Source organism: Mustelus asterias, chromosome 5, assembly GCF_964213995.1.
Source record: "Mustelus asterias chromosome 5, sMusAst1.hap1.1, whole genome shotgun sequence".
Lineage (NCBI taxonomy): Eukaryota > Metazoa > Chordata > Chondrichthyes > Carcharhiniformes > Triakidae > Mustelus > Mustelus asterias.
In genome coordinates this window covers 134,387,667-134,407,668 of record NC_135805.1, presented here as the reverse complement: position 1 = coordinate 134,407,668, position 20,002 = coordinate 134,387,667, and the positions used below count along the sequence as shown (strand labels likewise).

Genomic DNA, 20,002 nt, shown 5'->3' with positions numbered 1-20,002 from the left:
CTGAATTGGGACTGATCAGCCCTCTAAAGGATCAAATCTGCTCTCCCTGCATGGGGAACGGGGTTGGAAAATGTGCCCTCAACTCCTGGAAACATCTGTCAAGCTTGCAGTCGGAGATATGGCTCTTGGATGGGGCTCTTCAGCCACGCAAGGGCCCACAGAACCCCTGACCAATGACACGGAGTCTCTTAGGTGGACAATCATACTCATTAGCGAGGGCTCACCAAAGAGTGAGCAATGAATGCCAGTCTTGCCAATGATGGCCCCATCCCAAGAATGAATAAATAAAACTGATCAGCTGCCTGGACTATATTGTTTAGTAACTAATTCCCCGTACTTTCCATGTGTCCAGGACACTCTGTTGTCCTTATGCTAACTGTCAGTGGTTGCTGTACCCATTCAAAAAGGTTCCTCTGTATAACTCGCTCTGTACAACTCAACCTGATGAAGGAGTAGTGGTCCGAAAGCTTGTGATTTCAAATAAACCTGGCGTTGTGCGATCTCTCATCTTGTCCACCCCTGTCCAACACCGGCATCTCCGCATCAACTCACTTTTGTCAGTGCTGTACAATTACAATATTTCAAAGCTTTATCTTGCCTTCGTATGACTAATGCCAAGTTTGAATGTGAGTCCAGGACTCAATCTATGTTCATGACCTACTCCCATCATTCCGTGCAAGTCTACAGAATTGCCTCAGGTCTCGTTCAGATAAAGAATACGACAGTGCTTAACAGTTTTTGTTTTAATAATCCTATTCGCCCATTTTACGATGGTGGCAAGAAGACTCAGCGGGGGTGCAACAGGAAGAATCCACTCCCGTTTTCTGGGAACTATGTTTGTTTCATTACTCTTGAGAACTGTTTTATTAAACTTAATGCCTGGAGAAAACTATGGTCTAATATTTCTCATATATTCCCTGGTATCAAAGCAAAAACGCAGCCACTCTTCAATTGGAGATAACTTAGAAGTAAATTACAAAGAAATAAAACAGAGCCTAACCTTCCCTGTTTCCTTAACCAGTCAAAGTCCACCAAAAAGTTACATCATACAACTTGCAAAAGTATTGTAGAATATCCTTGGCTCCATAACTCCGTTGCAGAACCAGAATTCAATTGGAAAGGAAATGATTCCTTCCCAAGGATTCGCTTAACAACCCAAATTCCTCATCAAAGAGTATAAGAACTCCAACCCTCAGGATTTACCTCCTCCTGCCAGCTCACCTCAATTTAAAGAATAAGGGCTTGTTTTATGAATGGACTACTTTGAAACACTGGCATAAAGCGGCATGATCTATTTTATATGATACATTGTACATTATATGCTGTATATGATATATTGTACAGTGTATAGAATATATTGCATAGTACATTTGATAAATTGTAGGTTATACATTAAATATGATCTGCTGTAAGTGATATGCAATATATGTAGTGTGTGGTATTATATATTGCATTCTAGAACTTACATATGATCTGTAGTATATGATTTATTGTATCTTATGTATTATAATTTGTATCTTATATATTCTATCTAATGTGCTGTGTATGATGTGATATATGATATGCTGTATAGGACTTGATATATAATGTGCTGTAAAGGATGTGATATATAATGTGCTGTATATGATATGTTGTATTCTATATGTTGTATTCTATACGTTACATAGTATCTGTGGTATATGATTTATTGTATCTCGTATTTTATACATTGTATCCTATATATTCTATAGAATGTGTGGTATATGGTGTGGTATATGATGTGATGTTTATGACATATTGTATGTACCTATTTATTTTACTAGATGAAGTATTCTAAGTACTTCTCATCCTCGCCATCTAAAGTCTGTGTCTTCAATTCAAACCGTTTGACAGCAATGAAATGTTGGATGAAAGGCTCGCCCAATGCCCTCCGGATGCAGTGGTCATGTTCCAGAGCATCAAGTGCATCCTCCAGTCGAACGGGAATGGCACAGGGTTTCAGTGGGTGAAGAATGGGCGCAGCCCGCGTCGCGCTTTCCGATGACCCCCTCCTGAGCCCATCCAGGCCCACAGCCACGGTGGCGGCGAGGACGATGTAAGGATTCGCCACGGCCGACGCCAGGCGGTTTTCGAGACGGGCTCCTCCGCCCCCATGGAACTTGGCATTAAAGGCGCAGGTATTGTCGTTGGACCCACAGGTCACGTCCACCACCCCTTCGCCTTTCCCGTTGCTGTAGCGCTGACGGCAGCGTGGGCCGGGGGCCACCAGGCAACTGAGGGCTGCCGCGTGGTGTGCCAAGCCAGCCTGCCACCTCTTCCCGATGCCCGACAGCTCCTGTGCCGCCGCCGACGGATCGCAGAAGAGATTTTGCTTCCCATTGGCATCCCACAGAGAGTGGGAGAATGTCCCAGAGTTGCCAAAGCCGGAGAGGGTGAAGAAGCTGGCAGCATTGTTGTGTTTCCTCGCCAGCTCTTTGACGCCAGTCCTGAATGTGAAAGCATTGTCTGCTGCACCCAGCCCAAACTCAGCTCGAAGCGACACCTCCATTTGACCAGGGCCTCGGGAAGAGGAAAAGCTGTCAATGTCGACCCCAGCACCGTACATGGCATCAAATAATTCCTGCACAAAGTTCTGGTCATGGTTATTCAGTAGAGTGGCGGCAGGGAAAGCCGTCGGTGTGTTTAGTGTCTGAGCAAAACTGTAAAGCCAAAACTCATAGGTGAAGGAGGAACGCAAGGTGAAGCCATACGCCCGAAGCTGGTTCAGCTGAAGCTTGGCCAGTTGTCTAGGAGACGTCAGAAGAGGGTTGCCTGTTATTGAGCAAGAATCGCAAATGACCCTAGCTGTTTTCTCAGCCCATGGGAGGACTCTGAAGGTCGATATGTCAGGCATTAAGAGGATGTCACTATTGAAACTAGGATGATCAAATTCATTTTCCTTTGGACTCAACGTCAGCTCCAGGTAACCTCTTGGGAGGGGCACCCCGTGAAATACTTTCTCCTGTGTAGGAAACACAAGTTTGACAGAGTTAATCTCCATGCAGTTCTTTGGCAATTCAAAACCATTTAGTGTTGGTCATTTAAAAGTGTCTTAATGTCACCAGTAGAGCACATGGTAAAATGGGTCCAGATGACCCTTTGACAAAGGGTTATCTGGACTCGAAATGTCAGCCATTTTCTCTCCTCACAGATGCTGCCAGACTTGCTGAGATTTTCCAGCATTTTCTCTTTTGGTAAAATATTGGGTTGTCTTGATGTCCCTACAGAGTTCAAACATTGTGTAAATGTCTCGGGCAAACAGGACTGGGAGCTAATTCAATTGTATCTACACAATTAGATGGTTAATGATCATAGAATCCCTACAGTGCAGAAGGAGGCCATTTGGCCCATTGAGCCTACACTGACAACAATCCCACCCAGGCCCTATCCCCATAACCCCATTTATTTGCCTTATAATCCCCCTGACATTAAGGGGCAATTTAGTATGGCAAATCAACCTAACCCGCACATCTTTGGACAGTGGGAAGAAACTGGAGCAAACCAATGCAGAAAGGGGGAGAATGTGCAAACTCAACCCAGACAGTGGCCCAAGGCGGGAATTGAACCTGGGTCCCTGGTGTTGTGAGGCAGCAGTGCTAACCACTGTGCCATCGTGCCGCCCAGCACTCTCTCAGACTCAGAGAACGCCAATTAGAACACAAGGCCATTCTACCCATTGGGTCTGTGCTTTCCACTGACGGCTGTACCTACAATGGATTCTGTTCAAATATTCCTAATCCCCAAAACACCATCTCCTTATGCTGCAGAGAACTACTGTGATACATGGAGTGTTTAATTGGCCTCTTTAGGGATAGACCATTCAGCCTTTGAACCGTTCGACTATTTAATTAGATCCTAGCTGATTTGCATTGTTACTGAATTTAGGGGAAGAAGGGCGGCACGGTAGCACAGTGGTTAGCACTGCTGCTTCACAGCTCCAGGGACCTGGGTTCGATTCCCGGCTTGGGTCACTGTCTTTGTGGAGTTTGCACATTCTCCTCGTGTCTGCGTGGGTTTCCTCCGAGTGCTCCGGTTTCCTCCCACAGTCCAAAGATGTGCGGGTTAGGTTGATTGGCCATGCTAAAATTGCCCCTTAGTGTCCTGAGATGCGTAGGTTAGAGGGATTAGTGGGTAAATATGTAGGGATATGGGGGTAGGGCCTGGGTGGGATTGTGGTCGGTGCAGATCGATGGGGTTTCTATGATTCTATTCTATTCTCTATGATGACATTGTGGTATTGTTCCTGGATTAGTAATCCAGTACGTGCTGGAGATATAAGTTCAAATCCCACCACGGCAGCTAGTGAAATTTTATTCAACAAATTAATCTGGAATCTAAACCGAGCTTCAATATTGGCAAATGATTGTTGTAAAAATGCATTTTAAAATTCACTTACAGGATGTAAGCATCGCTGGCTAGGCCAGCATTTATTGCCCATCCTTAATTTGGCTCACAGCTGTCCTTTAGGGAAGGAAATTTGCCATCTTTGCCAATAGTTTATTTATTAGTATCATATGTCGGCTTACATTAACACTGCAATGAAGTTACTGTGAAAATCCCCTAGTTGCCACAGTCCGCCGCCTGTTTGGGTACACTGAGGGAGAATTTTGCATGGCCAATGCACCTAACCAGCATATCTTTAGGGACTGTGGGAGGAAACCGGAGCACCCGGAGAAAACCCACACAGACACAGGAAAATGTACAAAATCCACTCAGACAATGACCCAAGCCGGGAATCAAACCCGGGTCCCCAGCGCTGTGAGGCAGCAATGCTAACCACTGTGCCACCATGCCAATAGGTTACATGGCCTGGCTTACATGGGGCTCCACAGGATTCACAGCAATGAGGTTGATTCTGAAATGGCCTAGCAACCCAATTAGGCCATTCGGCCCATCAAGTCTGCTCTGCCATTCAAACATGGCTGATAAGTCTCTCAACCCCATTCTCCTGCCTTTTTCCCATAACCTTTGATCCCCTTACCAATCAAGAACCTGTCTATCTCTGTCTCAATACACTCAATGACTTGGCCTCCATTGCCTTCTGTGGCAATGAATTCCACAGATTCACCACTCCCTGGCTGAAGAAATTCTTCCTCATCTCGGTTCTAAAGGGTCATCCCTTTACTCTGAGGCTGTGTCCTTGGATCCCAGTTTCTCCAACTAATGGAAACATCTTCCCCACGTCCACTCTATCCAGGCCTTTCAGTATTCTGTAAGTTTGAATGAAATTCCCCCCATCCTCCTAAACTCCATGGAGTATAAACCCAGACTTCTCAAACGCTCCTCATACATCAAGCTTTTCACTCCCGGGATCATTCTTGTAAACCTCCTCTGGACCCTCTCCAAGTTGGTGAGTATACTGAGTTGGTGAAAGACATTGTAGAGATGCAAGTCTTTCTTAATATAAATTAAAGTACAAGAGAAACAAAATAGATAACTGAAATTAAAAAAAACAGACATTGCTGGATGAACTCAGTGGGTCTGGCAGCATCTGTGAAGAGAAACAGAGTTAACGTTTCGAGTCCTTATGACTCTTCTGAGAATGTTCTGTACTCGAAATGTTAGCTCTGTTTCCCTCCGCAGATGCTGCCAGACCGACTGAGTTTTTCCAGCGTTTTCTGTTTTGATTTCAGATTTCAGACTTGCATCTGCAGTATTTTACTTTTATCAAGATAACATTGGACCTTTGGTTTGCAAAGCCTTCCCTCGCTGGGTCATGATTAAGTCTTAGAAATCTTAGAAACCCTACAGCACAGAAAGAGCCCATTCGGCCCATTGAGTCTGCACCGACCACAATCCCACTCAGGCCCTACCCCCATATCCCTACATATTTACCAACTAATCCCTCTAACCTACACATCCCAGGACACTAAGGGGCAATTTTAGCATGGCCAATCAACCTAACCTGCACATCTTTGGACTGTGGGAGGAAACTGGAGCACCCAGAGGAAACCCACACAGACACGATGAGAATGTGCAAACTCCACACAGACAGTGACCCAAGCCGGGAATCGAACCCAGGTCCCTGGAGCTGTGAAGCAGCAGTGCTAACCACTGTTCCAGACTCATTGATAGAGGTTAAGTCCTGTGACTGACCAACAACTCCATCGTCATTCTAACTTCCATTGCGGTAGAAGCCGGAGTGAGCCTGGTCCTTTTCTGTCCAGCAGTTCCTATACCTGATCCAGAAATATTTTGTGCTCAAATACTCCAGTGCTAACATCCATTGATGTGTTCAGCTCAAATGTAATTCAAGACAGTTACTCACTATATAATGTTTGAGAATGGCAGTAGAATGATGGATTGATGAGTGTTAAATGTCTGTGAGAGACAGCTCTGTATAGAAACTGTGCTTAGTATTTCGATATGGGTCTGTATCGTAGAATCATAGAAACCCTACAGTGGGGGGCCACTCGGCCCATCGGGCCTGCACTGACAACAATCCCACCAAGGTCCTATCCCCGTAACCCCACATATTTACCCTCGTCCCTACAGGGACGAGCTTGGGGCTGTGACAAGGCTGGCAAAGAAGAAGAGAACTCTGGAGGAGGACGACCTCACTGAGCCTGGGGGTCTGGAGTGCTTATACTTCAATGCAATGCGTAGCAGGTAAGACAGACGAACTTAGGGCCTTAATGCTCACGAGGAATTTGGATGTGGTTGCGGTGACAGAGACTTGGTTGAAAGAGGGACAGGACTGGCAGCTGAATATTCCGGGGTACAAGTGTTTTAGGTGAGACAGAGGAGGGGCCAAAAGAGGTGGGGGAGTAGCAGTATTAGTTAAGGAGCATATTACAGCGGTGCAGAGGGAGGACAATTCAGAGGGGTCATGTAACGAGTCACTCTGGGTGGAGCTTAGAAACAGGAAGGGCGCAGTCACTATGTTGGGGGTATACTACAGGCCCCCCAACAGCCCAAGGGAAGTGGAAGAACAGATATGTCAGGAGATACTGGAAAGGTGCAGGAAAAATAGGGTTGTTGTCGTGGGAGACTTCAATTTCCCTGGTATAGACTGGAAATCGCTGAGAGCTGGGACTCTGAATGGGGAGGAATTTGTAAAATGCCTACAGGAGGGTTCTTTGGAACAATCTGTAGATAGCCCGACTGGAGAGGGGGCTATACTGGACCTAGTACTGGGGAATGAGCCCGGTCAGGTCTTCAAAGTTTCGGTAGGGGAACATGTAGCAAATAGTGACCACAATTCTGTTAGCTTTAGGATAGTGATGGAAAAGGATGAGTGGTGTCCCAAGGGTAAGGTGTTGGATTGGGCGAAGGCTAACTTTAGTGGGATTAGGCAGAAATTGGCAGCTCTTGATTGGGAGAGGCTGTTTGAGGGTAAATCCACATCTGGCATGTGGGAGTCTTTTAAGGAACAGTTGTTAGGGCTATAGGACAGGCATGTGCCTGTAAAAATGAAGGATAGGAAGGGTAGGATTCGAGAACCGTGGATAACCAGGGAAATTGAGGGACTGGTCAAAAAGAAAAGAGAGGTGTATGTTAGGTCCAGGCAGCTAAAAACGGAGGGAGCTCTGGAGGAGTACAAAGAAAGTAGGAAAGAACTCAAACGGGGAATTAGAAGGGCAAAAAGGGGTCACGAAATGTCCTTGGCAGACAGGATTAAGAAGAATCCCAAGGCATTTTATTCATACGGTAGGAACAAAAGGGTTGTCAGGGAAAAAATCGGACCTCTCAGGGACAAAAGTGGGGAATTATGCTTGGAGCCCAAAGAAGGAGGGGAGATCCTAAATGAATACTTTGCGTCGGTATTCACAAAGGAGAGGGATGTGTTGACTGGGAGTGTCTCGGAGGGGAGTGTTGAACCGTTGGAGAAAATCTCCATTACAAGGGAGGAAGTGTTAGGTTTGTTAGAGAATATAAAGACTGACAAATCCCCAGGGCCTGATGGAATCTATCCAAGGCTGCTCAGGGAGACGAAAGATGAAATCGCTGGGCCTCTGACGCAAATCTTTGTCTCGTCACTGGACGCAGGTGAGGTCCCAGAGGATTGGAGGATAGCTAATGTGGTCCTGTTATTTAAGAAGGGTAGGAAGGATAACCCGGGTAATTATAGGCCGGTGAGCTTGACGTCCGTGGTGGGGAAGTTGTTGGCAAAGACTCTTAGAGATAGGATGTATGCGCATTTAGAAAGGAATAAACTCATTAACGATAGTCAGCATGGTTTTGTGAGAGGGAGGTCATGCCTCACTAACCTGGTGGAGTTTTTTGAAGAAGTGACCAGAATGGTTGACGAGGGAAGGGCCGTGGATGTCGTCTATATGGACTTCAGTAAAGCGTTTGACAAAGTCCCCCATGGTAGGCTGGTGAAAAAGGTTGGATCTCATGGGATAAAAGGGGAGGTGGCTAGATGGGTGGAGAACTGGCTTGGTCACAGAAGACAGAGGGTGGTAGTGGAAGGGTCTTTTTCCGGCTGGAGGCCTGTGACTAGTGGTGTTCCGCAGGGCTCTGTATTGGGACCTCTGCTGTTTGTGATTTATATAAACGATCTAGAAGAAGGTGTAACTGGGGTGATCAGTAAGTTTGCGGACGACACAAAATTGGCAGGACTTGCAGATAGTGAGGAGCATTGTCAGAAGCTACAGAAGGATATAGATAGGCTGGAAATTTTGGCAAAGAAATGGCAGATGGAGTTCAATCCTGATAAATGCGAAGTGATGCATTTTGGTAGAAATAATGTAGGGAGGAGCTATACGATAAATGGCAGAACCATAAAGGGTGTAGATACGCAGAGGGACCTGGGTGTGCAAGTCCACAGATCCTTGAAGGTGACGTCACAGGTGGAGAAGTTGGTGAAGAAGGCATATGGCATGCTTGCCTTTATAGGACGGGGCATAGAGTATAAAAGTTGGGGTCTGATGTTGCAGATGTATAGAACGTTGGTTCGGCCGCATTTGGAATACTGCGTCCAGTTCTGGTCGCCACACTACCAGAAGGACATGGAGGCTTTGGAGAGAGTACAGAGGAGGTTTACCAGGATGTTGCCTGGTATGGAAGGGCTTAGTTATGAGGAGAGATTGGGTAAACTGGGGTTGTTCTCACTGGAAAGACGGAGGATGAGGGGAGACTTAATAGAGGTGTATAAAATTATGAAAGGCATAGATAGGGTGAACGGTGGGAAGCTTTTCCCCAGGTCGGTGGTGACGGTCATGAGGGGTCATAGGTTCAAGGTGAAGTGGGGGGAGGTTTAACACAGATATCAGAAGGACATATTTTACACAGAGGGTGGTGGGGGCCTGGAATGCGCTGCCAGGAAAGGTGGTGGAGGCGGACACACTGGGAACGTTTAAGACTTATCTAGATAGCCACATGAACGGAGTGGGAATGGAGGGATACAAAAGAATGGTCTAGTTTGGACCAGGGAGCGGCACGGGCTTGGAGGGCCGAAGGGCCTGTTCCTGTGCTGTATTGTTCTTTGTTCTAATCCCCCTGACATCCCCCCTAACACTAAGGAGCAATTTAGCATGGCCAATCACCCTAACCTGCACATTTTTGGACTGTGGGAGGAAACCTGAGCACTGGAGGAAACCCATGCAGACACGGGGAGAATGTGCAAACTCCATACAGACAGTCACCCAAGCCGGGAATCGAACCGGGGTCCCTGGCGCTGTGAGGCAGCAGTGCTAACCACTGTGCCACCGCCCTTTCATTTATGCTTCCATTAATTTATTTTCATTCATGCAGCATTGCTATCTCACAGCTCCAAGGACCCGGTTCAATTCCCCCTCAGGTCACTGCCTGTGTGGAGTTTGCACGCTCCCCCATGTCTGCGTGGTTTCCCCCAGGTGCTCCAATTTCCTCCCAAACTCCACAGATGTGCACATTAGGTGAATTAGCCAGGCTAAATTGCCCCTTAATGTCCCAAGATGTGTAGGTTAGGGGGATTAGCAGAGTAAATGCTTGGGGTTACGAGAATATGGCATGTGGGTGGGCCTGGGTAAGATGCTCTTCAGAGAGTTGGTGCAGACTTGATGGGCTGAATGTTCTCCTGCTGCACTATAGGGATTCTATGATTCTGAACCTCAATGTTGGAGACCTCCCTTCCTCCTTCCAGTTTCTCTTGCTCCCACAATCTGCATGTCACCTAAACATGGCTTATTAAATTCTCCTGTCTTCCCTCATATTGTATTCAGCTTAGGTGGGACATCCTGAACTATGGCTTCTGACCTGGACTTCTCCATACAAAAAATAGTAAAAATTCATTTCAAAGCTCTTTGCATATATTGAGTTACTTTGAGATTGAGAAGCAGGATCCCATAATTAACCATAATGAAATGGATGTCAGGCACGTTCTCCATTGCACCACTGGAGTATGAAAACTTCACTTTAGCCCAGGACATTCATGCCTCATCTGCTGGGTCATATATTTTTTAATATTGCGCTGAGGTAAGTTTGGTTTCGCATTCAATCCAGACATAGGACCCAGAATTCTCCAACCCAGTCCACCTTAAATTCTAATGATTTGGATGGGAATTTAGGGGGCATGGTTCGTAAGTTTGCAGATTACACCATGATTGGTGGCATAGTGGACAGTGAAGAAGGTTATCTAGGATTGCAACGGGATCTTGATCAATTGGGCCAGTGGGCTGATGAATGGCAGATGGAGTTTAATTTAGATAAGTGCGATGTGATGCATTTTGGCAGATCGAACCAGGGCAGGGCTTACTCAGTTAATGGTAGGGCGTTGGGGAGAGTTACAGAACAAAGAGATCGAGGGGTACAGGTTCATAGCTCCTTGAAAGTGGAGACACAGGTGGACAGAGTGGTGAAGAAGGCATTCGGCATACTTGGTTTCATTGGTCAGAACATTGAATACAGGAGTTGGGATGTCTTGTTAAAGTTGTACAAGACATTGGTAAGGTCACATTTGGAATACTGTGTACAGTTCTGGCCACCCTATTATAGAAATGATATTATTTTTAAAAAGATTTTAATAATATCTTCGTAATAAGATATAGAAAAGAATTACAAGGATGCTACCAGGACTTAATGGTTTGAGTTTTAAGCACAGTAAGAAGTCTCACAACACCAGGTTAAAGTCCAACAGGTTTATTTGGTAGCAAATACCATAAGCTTTCGGAGCGATGCCCCTTCGTCAGATGGAGTGGTCTCTGTTCTCCAACAGTGCACAGACACAGAAATCAAGTTACAGAATACTAATTAGAATGCAAATCTCTACAGCCAGCCAAGTCTTAAAAGGTACAGATAATGTGGGTGGAGGGAACATTAAACACAGGTTAAAGAGATGTGTATTGTCTCCAGACAGAACAGCTAGTGATATTATGCAAGATCAGGGGGAAAGCTGTGGCGAGCTGTGGGGGTTACTGATAATGTGACATAGTGATAATGTAACTGATAACCAAGTTCCGCACACATGAGGATGGCCTAAACCGGGATGTTGGATTTATGTCACATTATCAGTAACCCCCACAGCTCGCCACAGCTTTCCCCCTGATCTTGCATAATATCACTAGCTGTTCTGTCTGGAGACAATACACATCTCTTTAACCTGTGTTTAATGTTCCCTCCACCCACATTATCTGTACCTTTTAAGACTTGGCTGGCTGTAGAGATTTGCATTCTAATTAGTATTCTGTAACTTGATTTCTGTGTCTGTGCACTGTTGGAGAACAGAGACCACTCCATCTGACGAAGGAGCATTGCTCCGAAAGCTTATGGTATTTGCTACCAAATAAACCTGTTGGACTTTAACCTGGTGTTGTGAGACTTCTTACTGTGCTTACCCCAGTCCAACGCCGGCATCTCCACATCTTGAGTTTTAAGGACAGGCTGGATAGACTGGGACCTTTTTCCCTGAAACGTAGGAGGCTTAGGAGTGATCTTATAGAGGTCTATAAAATAATGAGGGGCATAGATAAGGTAGATAGTCAATATCTTTTCCCAAAGGTAGGGGAGTCTAAAACTAGAGGGCACAGGTTTAAAGTGAGAAGGGAGAGATACAAAAGGATCCAAGAGGGACAATCTTTTCACACAGAGGGTGGTGAGTGTCTGGAATGAGCTGCCAGAGGTAGAAGTAGAGGTGGGTACAATTTTGTCTTTTAAAAAACATTTAGACAGTTTCATGGGTAAGATGGGTATAGAGGGATATGGGCCAAATGCGGGCAATTGGGACTAGCTTAGTGATAAAAACTGGGCGGCATGGACAAGTTGAGCCGAAGGGTCTGTTTCCATGCTGTAAACCTCTATGACTCTATGACCTTCTGTCCAACATCCAGGATTCTCCGGTCCTGCTGCAGTGAATGGAGTTTTGGCTGAGTGCCAAATTCTCCATTCCACTGGCGGGGTGGTGGGGCAAACGTGATCGAAGAATCTAGGCCAGGTTTTGAGCACACAACCTTTGCGCTCAGACGTTTAAAGTTCAAAGTTTATTTTAATTTTGTCACAAGTAGGCTTGCACTCACTGCAATTGAGTTACTGTGAAAATCCCCACGTCGCCACAGTCCGGCGCCTGTTCGGGTACACTGAGGGAGAATTTAACATGGCCAATGCATCCAACCCAGCACGTCTTTCGGACTGTGGGAGGAAACCAGAGCACCCAGAGGAAACCCAGACACAGGGAGAACGTGCAGACTCCACACATACAGTGACCCAAGCTATGAATCGAACCCGGGTCCCTGGTTCTCAGCAGTGTTAACCACTGTGCCCACAACAAAGTAAAATCACACAACAGAGATTGTCAGTTCACTGTTAATCTGAAACATTAAATTGTCGGCGCAAATGTGGAAGGGATCTGAACGCGTGACCTTACATTTCTAAGTGGCTTTCTTCAATCGGTGTGTTACCTTGTCCAATCAAAGACAAATGACCAGGTAGTCATGTGGATGCTGGGATGATGTGGGTACATCAAGGGTCACGTGTTGGTAACACGGGGTCTCCCTGGAGTGCGGGCAGGCTCACAGCATGTAAGAACTGCTCAGAGTTTCATTAAACTGTTATTGTTCTAAATCCTCGGTCACCAGTCATTGGAAGCCAGCACTTCTACATTTACCATACCTGAAAAAAACGTGACGGAATCGTTTTCGATCTTGAAATCCCATGAAAGTCACTTGCTTCAAAACGAATGAACCTAATGTCTTCTCTTGTGATCTGTTGCTTCACTTGCTCAATAGTAGTGCTTGTTTGTGAGAGAGTTACACTGTTATCCATAGGTAGCTCTCTCATGTTATCTGTAAGATAAAGAGAGATTATTACATTACATGCCGTCTACAATAGAGACAAAGGCCATGTGGCTCAATAAGTTTAAACTCATGAGAAGCCTCCCTTTTTTATATAGCACATTTCACTCTTCCACTTTATCTCAAAGCACCTAAAGCCAACAAAGTACTTTTAAACTGAGGTCACTGTTGTAATATAGGAAACATGGCAGCCATATTGTGCAAAACAAGCTCTCTCAATGTAGTAATATGATAATGACTATATAATTGTCATGTTAGTTTAAGTTTATTTATTAGTGTTACAAGTAGGCTTACATTAATACTGCAATGAAGTTATTGTGAAACATCCCCTAATCGCCACACTCCGGTGCCTGTTCGGGTACACTGAGGGAGAATTTAGCATGGCCATTGCGCCTAATTAGCACATCTTTCAGACTGTGGGGAGAAACCTGAGCACCGGAGGAAACCCACGCAGATGCAGGAAGAATGTGCTGACTCCACACAGACAAGTAACTAAGCCCAGAATCGAACCTGGGTCCCTGGCGCTGTGAGGCAGCAGTGCTAACTATTGTGCCACCGTGCTGCCTGTTCCTCCTACAGTGTGAAAGATGGGCTGGTTAGGTGCATTGGCCATGCTAAATTCGCCCTCAGTGTACCCAAACAAGCACCGGAGTGTGGCAACTAGGAGATTTTCACAGTAACTTCTTTTCATTGTTAATGTAAGCCTACTTGTGACACTAATAAATAAACTTAAAACTTAAAACAGAGAGGTTACTTTCAGAGTATTCATTAAATTGTTGTTGTTTTTAGTCCTCAGTCACCAATCATTGGAACCCAACACTTCTACGCTTTACCATACCTTAAAAAAACTAAATGGGGGCAGTGACGCAGTGGCATTGTCGCTAGACTAGTAATCTAGAGGCCCAGGGTAATGTTCTACGGGCCTGCGTTTGAATCCTACCAATCCCGTGAGATAGCGCACCCTCATTTTGGAAAAGGTTGCCTCTGAAGAAAGTCATCTAGCTCAGCTTCAAGTGCTTCCTTTGAGCTCAGACAAGATATTCCTGCTCAAGACTAATTGCCATCTTCTGCAATTGGAGAAATGGGGCAAATGGTTTTTAACACCTTTTCAACCTGATTTCTGAAACATTTATGTCAAGATATAACCTTCCATGGCCTCATCCCTTCCCTATCTTTCATCCAGCCCTACAAATCCCCGAGATCTCTATGTTCCTCCAAATCTAGTCTCGCTCACATCCTTGATTTTTCCTTTATCCCACTAATGTAGGGGGGTGAATTAGGCTAACAAACACATAACCATAGATTTAGGAACACTAACACAGCACTAACTTTAGAATGAATGATCTTGGACTCTGGGAACATAAGCCAGCCAGGGCTGTTGCCATAGAAGACAGCTCTGCATAATTAACAAATATTTCTAATTTAAAACATGTATTTTGAATTTACAAGATGGATGTGTTTTGCCTTTGGTTACATTTTGTGAAGCTTCAGTCAGTGACAAAATACAGGCAGAGGAAAGGAACAATGGATTCACTGTAAGCAGTAATGCTATCAGCAATGGTCGGGAACAAGATGGCTACCAGTGCTAGCCTTGTGAATAGGGTCATACAACTCCGAGAGATAAGCAGGTGGCGAACAAACATGAAGAATTTCTCAGGGTTGGACAAGAGCCACCTGGGTTCATTTTGGTGGGAATCATTTCACTGTCCAGCGTCCCATATTGCTGGGCAACAGAAGGGAAGTAACATCCGCAATTAATGATAAATGAAATCCCACTAGGTCAGGATGTGTATCGTTATTGGCTGGAGTTAATGGCAGGATGATTATTGACTGATTTGTATTAATGTTTACTGGATAATGCCCACCGGAAAGGTGGGCAATATGATTTTGGGAATCTATAATTGCCTTCATAAGGGGCATTGTTTTCCAGACTGATATCCAGCTGCCCACATTCTATACTTGAGTGCAGGTCTTCCTCATATCATTCTCCCATTCGATCATTTGGTTAAATAAAGTCACGTCTTCAACATCAGTACACTGTATTTTGAGTCTTTGTATTAGCTTTAGTAGCTATACATAGCCTCGAGAGGAAGCCCCAACTACAATTGGTGCAGCGAGCAGGGTGATGTCACTGGCTTCAGACAGCAGGACAGGACTCCTAAGTGGGGGTGAGCATGTTTTTATATTGACCACCCCAATTAGTTAGAACAGCCCCTGTCAGGCCATCAGGATCATAAGTTGACCCTCCTGAATCACTGCGAGGGGTTGTGGGGTACAGTGCATGTTAGGTTGATTGGCCATGCTAAATAAAATTGCCCTTAGTGTCCTGGGATGCGTAGGTTAGAGGGATTAGTGGGTAAATATGTAAGGATGTGGGGTAGGGCCTGGGTGGGATTGTGGTCGGTGCAGACTCGATGGGCCGAATGGCCTCTTTCTGTGCTGTAGGGTTTCTAAGATTCTAAGTGTTACTGAGGGTCGGAGAAGACATGAGGAGTTTGGGGCACTTAATACGGAGGATCGGGGATGAGAAAGACCCCGGATCGGTCCGGGAGCAGAAAAAGAGAGGGAGCCACACCATTGGGTGATGAGTCTCCAAAAAAGAGAGGGAGCCGCGCCACTGGGTGACGAGTCTCCAAAAAAAGAGAGAGAGCAGTGCCACATCAGGCAACGAGACTCCAACAAAAAGTTGGCACAACGGTGAGGTTGTGATAAGAGGTGTTAAAAATAAAAAAGAAAGCGAGAAGTCCCCAAAAGGTGGGGCAGGAGAGTAGTGAGAGTCCCGAGTGGGCTTACAGCGGGACTCAAGGGGTTAACACAGAGAGAGCAAGAGAAAGAGAGATAGGGAGACAGAGAGAGAGAGACAGAAAGAGAGAGACAGAGAGAGACAGACAGAGAAAGAGAGACAGACAGAGAGAGAGAGAGGGGCAGACAGAGAGACAGACAGTCAAACAGGCTGTGATCCAGCAGTCTGTGGAGAGGACAGAGGAGAGAGAGCTAGAATTAATAGAGAGAAAAAAGCCAGTGAGAAATTCTCAGAGAGGGAAATAAGAGGTTAAAAATGAGACAGAGAGGGATCTGGATTGGAGAGAGAGCGGTAGACAGGCTGTGGGTGAGAGCGAGAGCCCCCTTGTGTGGGTGCTTGGGAATTGCAGATAACAACAGAATGAAGACTAATGCAGACACTTTAAAAATCAAAATAAGATACTAAAGTCTCAAGTTCCTCGATTTTTTTGGAGGTGATCAATGGCCAAGAGCATTCTTTAAAAAGGAGGATAAGAATTTGACAGAGATTTGGGCTCTTTGTGTCTGCATTGGTCTAAAAATGGCAAAATGTTGTGTCTGAAAAGTTAGAAGTAGGTGAAGAGAGTGTGATAGTCTTTAGCAGGTATGTTTGAGAATCAGGATATTTAAAATTGATGATAAATCTTGATTTGGATTAATCTTAACAATGGAAAGATAGAGATTAATCTTTGTTTCAGGAGTACGGGGTTTTGATGCGATGACATTCAGTCGAGAAACTGTACCTACCACGTCCCATTTTGAAACAAGTAGAGAGTTAACCCATTCGGTCCCACACAGAATGGATCTTTGTGTTTTAAGATTTTGTGGTAGCTTTCAAATAGTAAAATCATTCGCTTAAATCAACACATCGCAGAGGGGAGAGAGACCATTCGGGCATTTAGTGAAGAGTTATATAAGGTAGAATGGGAGTGTGAGTTTAATGATTGGCGGATTGAAGATAAGAAAGAGGTGAGAGAAATGATCCAGTGGAATAAATGAACACTTAAAGGAAAGGAACAGATAAGCGAGGTACAGATGGGATGTGGGAAGTGAACAGGGTAATAAAAGAGACATTATGGAAGAGATGATAGTAGACAGATTAGGACAGGATTAAAGGTGGGATTCATTTGGTGAATACAGAGAACAATGTTGGGAATAAAAAGAGACATTTAGAGGGATTCTAAGAAGTAAAACGCAATTTAGGTGATAGCTATGGATGAAGGAACGAGCTTTTAAAAAAAGATAGAATAGACACTAATGGACATTTGAAAGCTCACAACACTGTTTTCTGAGCTTGGGATCATTCTTAACAAATGATGTTGTTATTTAAGAAGATGGATGAGCAACCAAAATAAGTCACTGCCCAGAATCAAATTGAAAGGTTTGATATCTGTTTCAAAGATGTTATTATGTTGTAGAAGTCGGTAAGGAAAAGAGGAACTCCAGAGGACCGCAAGGAGGTTATATTTTATGTGCAAAGACTTCTCATCAGGAAGGGGTAAGACAAACATTGGAGCCTTTTAACTATTGCAGGAATTTTGTGGAGGATTATGCTGTACATGCCAAACCTTTACAGAACCTGATTAAGGGAGGAAAGGCTAGTAGTCAGGAAGTAGTATGGGGAGACACGGAAGCACAAGCCCTTTCAGATTTAAAAGAAGCCATGACAAGAGCCCCAGCCATAGTCATAGATAGATAGAGTCATAGTCATAGAGGTTTACAGCATGGAAACAGGCCCTTCGGCCCAACTTGTCCATGCCGGCCCTTTTTTTAAACCACTAAGCTAGTCCCAATTGCCCATCTTTGGCCCATATCCCTCTATACCCATCTTACCCATGTAACTGTCTAAATGCTTTTTAAAAGACAAAATTGTACCCGTCTCAACTACTACCTCTGGCAGCTTGTTCCAGACACTCATCACCCTCTGTGTGAAAAAATTGCCCCTCTGGACCCTTTTGTATCTCTCCCCTCTCACCTTAAACCTATGCCCTCTAGTTTTAGACTCCCCTACCTTTGGGAAAATATGTTGACTATCTAGCTGACCTATGCCCCCCATTATTTTATAGACCTCTATAAGATCACCCCTCAGCCTCCTACACTCCAGAGAAAATAATTCCCAGTCTATTCAGACTCTCCTTATAACTCAAACCATCAAGTCCCGGTAGCATCCTAGTAAATCTTTCCTGCACTCTTTCTAGCTTAATAATGTCCTTTCTACGATAGGGTGTCCAGAACTGTACACAGTGCTCCTTCCTAAAGGTGGCTTTAAGTGAATAATTAACAACTTATTTTATTCAACCAACCGGGAACTTTAACTAAACCAGTAACAATTTTAATTAAAGGATGGTTCGACTGAAATGTTGTTCAAATAAAGATAAGGGTCATTTAGTGCCAAAACAGTAATAACAGAATCTTAGTCACTCTCAAAAAAACTAGATACAACCAGGTCTGGTGGCTTGGAAAAGATCTGGAGGTTCTTCTGTAGTTGTCCGCTGTCTGTAAGCGCTGTCCGATTGGGTACTTTTCGCTGGTTGAATGGTGAGTTCTCTTAAGACATATCTGAAGCTGGCAGAGTTAAGAACTAACTGTTGATCTAACTGCCTTTAACTGCTTCAGCTGATCTGACCCTGATTCTGGCTCAAGCGATGTTCCTGGCAGCTTAGGACAGATTAGGACAGGATTAAAGGTGGGATTCAATTGGTGAATACAGAGAACAATGTTGGGAATAAAAAGAGACAATTAATCCAGTTCCTGGATCTTACCAAGCTATTTCACATTTTTTGTCAGGAGAGTGATGGAGCACAAGCTGCAATGGCATGGGGATAGATAGATTCAACAGCCAAAGGAATGCATCGATTAGTAAGAGCTTTAGCATGTGTCTCCTGGGCCGTGAGCGTGTCGAAGCCACTTAACTTGATGGGAAAAATAGTTCTCTACAGCCCACACACAATCATTCAGCTTTTAGAAGCCGGGAGGTTAAAAAGAGTTTCTGATGGAAGACTTTTCAAGTGGGAAGCATATCTTTTGCCAGGAGACAAACATGTAGAGATCCGCAGAGATGTAAGAGAAAATCTTGCAGGAAGGTATGAGCATGAATGTATAGCGGAAGTGACAGAAGGAGCTAACGAAGGGGGTTAGCAAAGGAACCACTCACCAGGGAGGGAGATTAATTTGTAAGTAGATGGAGCCAGGGAGTAAGTCAATGGCCTACCCCACATGGCATGGGTGGTGGTGAATGGCAAAGGAACAGTGGCTGCAGGAGAACAAATCCCAGGGAGCAATTCAGCACAAGTAGCAGAGTTGTTAACTTTGTCCATTGCTTTTGAAAGGGGTGAAAGGAAAGGAGTAAATGTGTTCACAGACAGTCGATACACCTTTGGTGTAGTCCATGACAGCTTGGGGAAGAAGGGGATTTGTAAGATCTAGCTGGGGACATATCCAGCATGAACATCTCATCAAAAATTTACTTCAGGCAGCTCACAGCTCCTCAGAAGCTGCAGTAGGGCGGCACAGTGGTTAGCACTGCTGCCTCACAGCGCCAGGGACCCGGGTTCAATTCCTGGCTTGGGTCACTGTCTGTGTGGAATCTGCACATTCTCCCCCTGTCTATGTGGGTTTCCTCCGGGTGCTCCAGTTTCCTGCGCAGTCTGAAAGACGTGCTAGTTAAGTGCATTGACCCAAACAGGCGCCGGAATGTGGCAACTAGGGGAATTTCACAGTAACTTCATTGCAGTGTTAATGTAAGCTTTACTTGTAACTAATAAATAAATAAACTTTAACTTTAATAAAGTACAGGCCCATCAGATGATTTCCACCCAGGCCCAAGAAGGAAACGGTAGAGCAGATAAGGTAGATTAAAAACCTATTAGAACAGAATGTGGAAGAAATCCAAACAGCAAGTGTGGCAGCAGTACTGTGGTAAACCACTGTTAGCTTATTGCCTGTGTGTGTGTGACATGCCTGGACATGCCCCTGCCGGCCCTGCCCGGGAC

General features: G+C 44.9%; 1 protein-coding gene across 1 annotated transcript in view; it reads right to left on the bottom strand.

Annotated features, from left to right (window-relative positions):
- Window positions 1–507: 507 nt before the first annotated feature.
- lgsn (lengsin, lens protein with glutamine synthetase domain) overlaps window positions 508–20,002 on the bottom strand; it is a 60,375-nt gene continuing 40,880 nt past the window's right edge. Inside the window, exons 3-4 of the mRNA XM_078213314.1 lie at window positions 13,048–13,220; window positions 508–2,980 (exon numbers count right to left, since the gene is read on the bottom strand). Coding sequence (XP_078069440.1) covers window positions 1,799–2,980; window positions 13,048–13,220 — 1,355 coding nt within the window. The 3' untranslated portion in view covers window positions 508–1,798. The remainder of the gene's footprint in view (window positions 2,981–13,047; window positions 13,221–20,002) is intronic.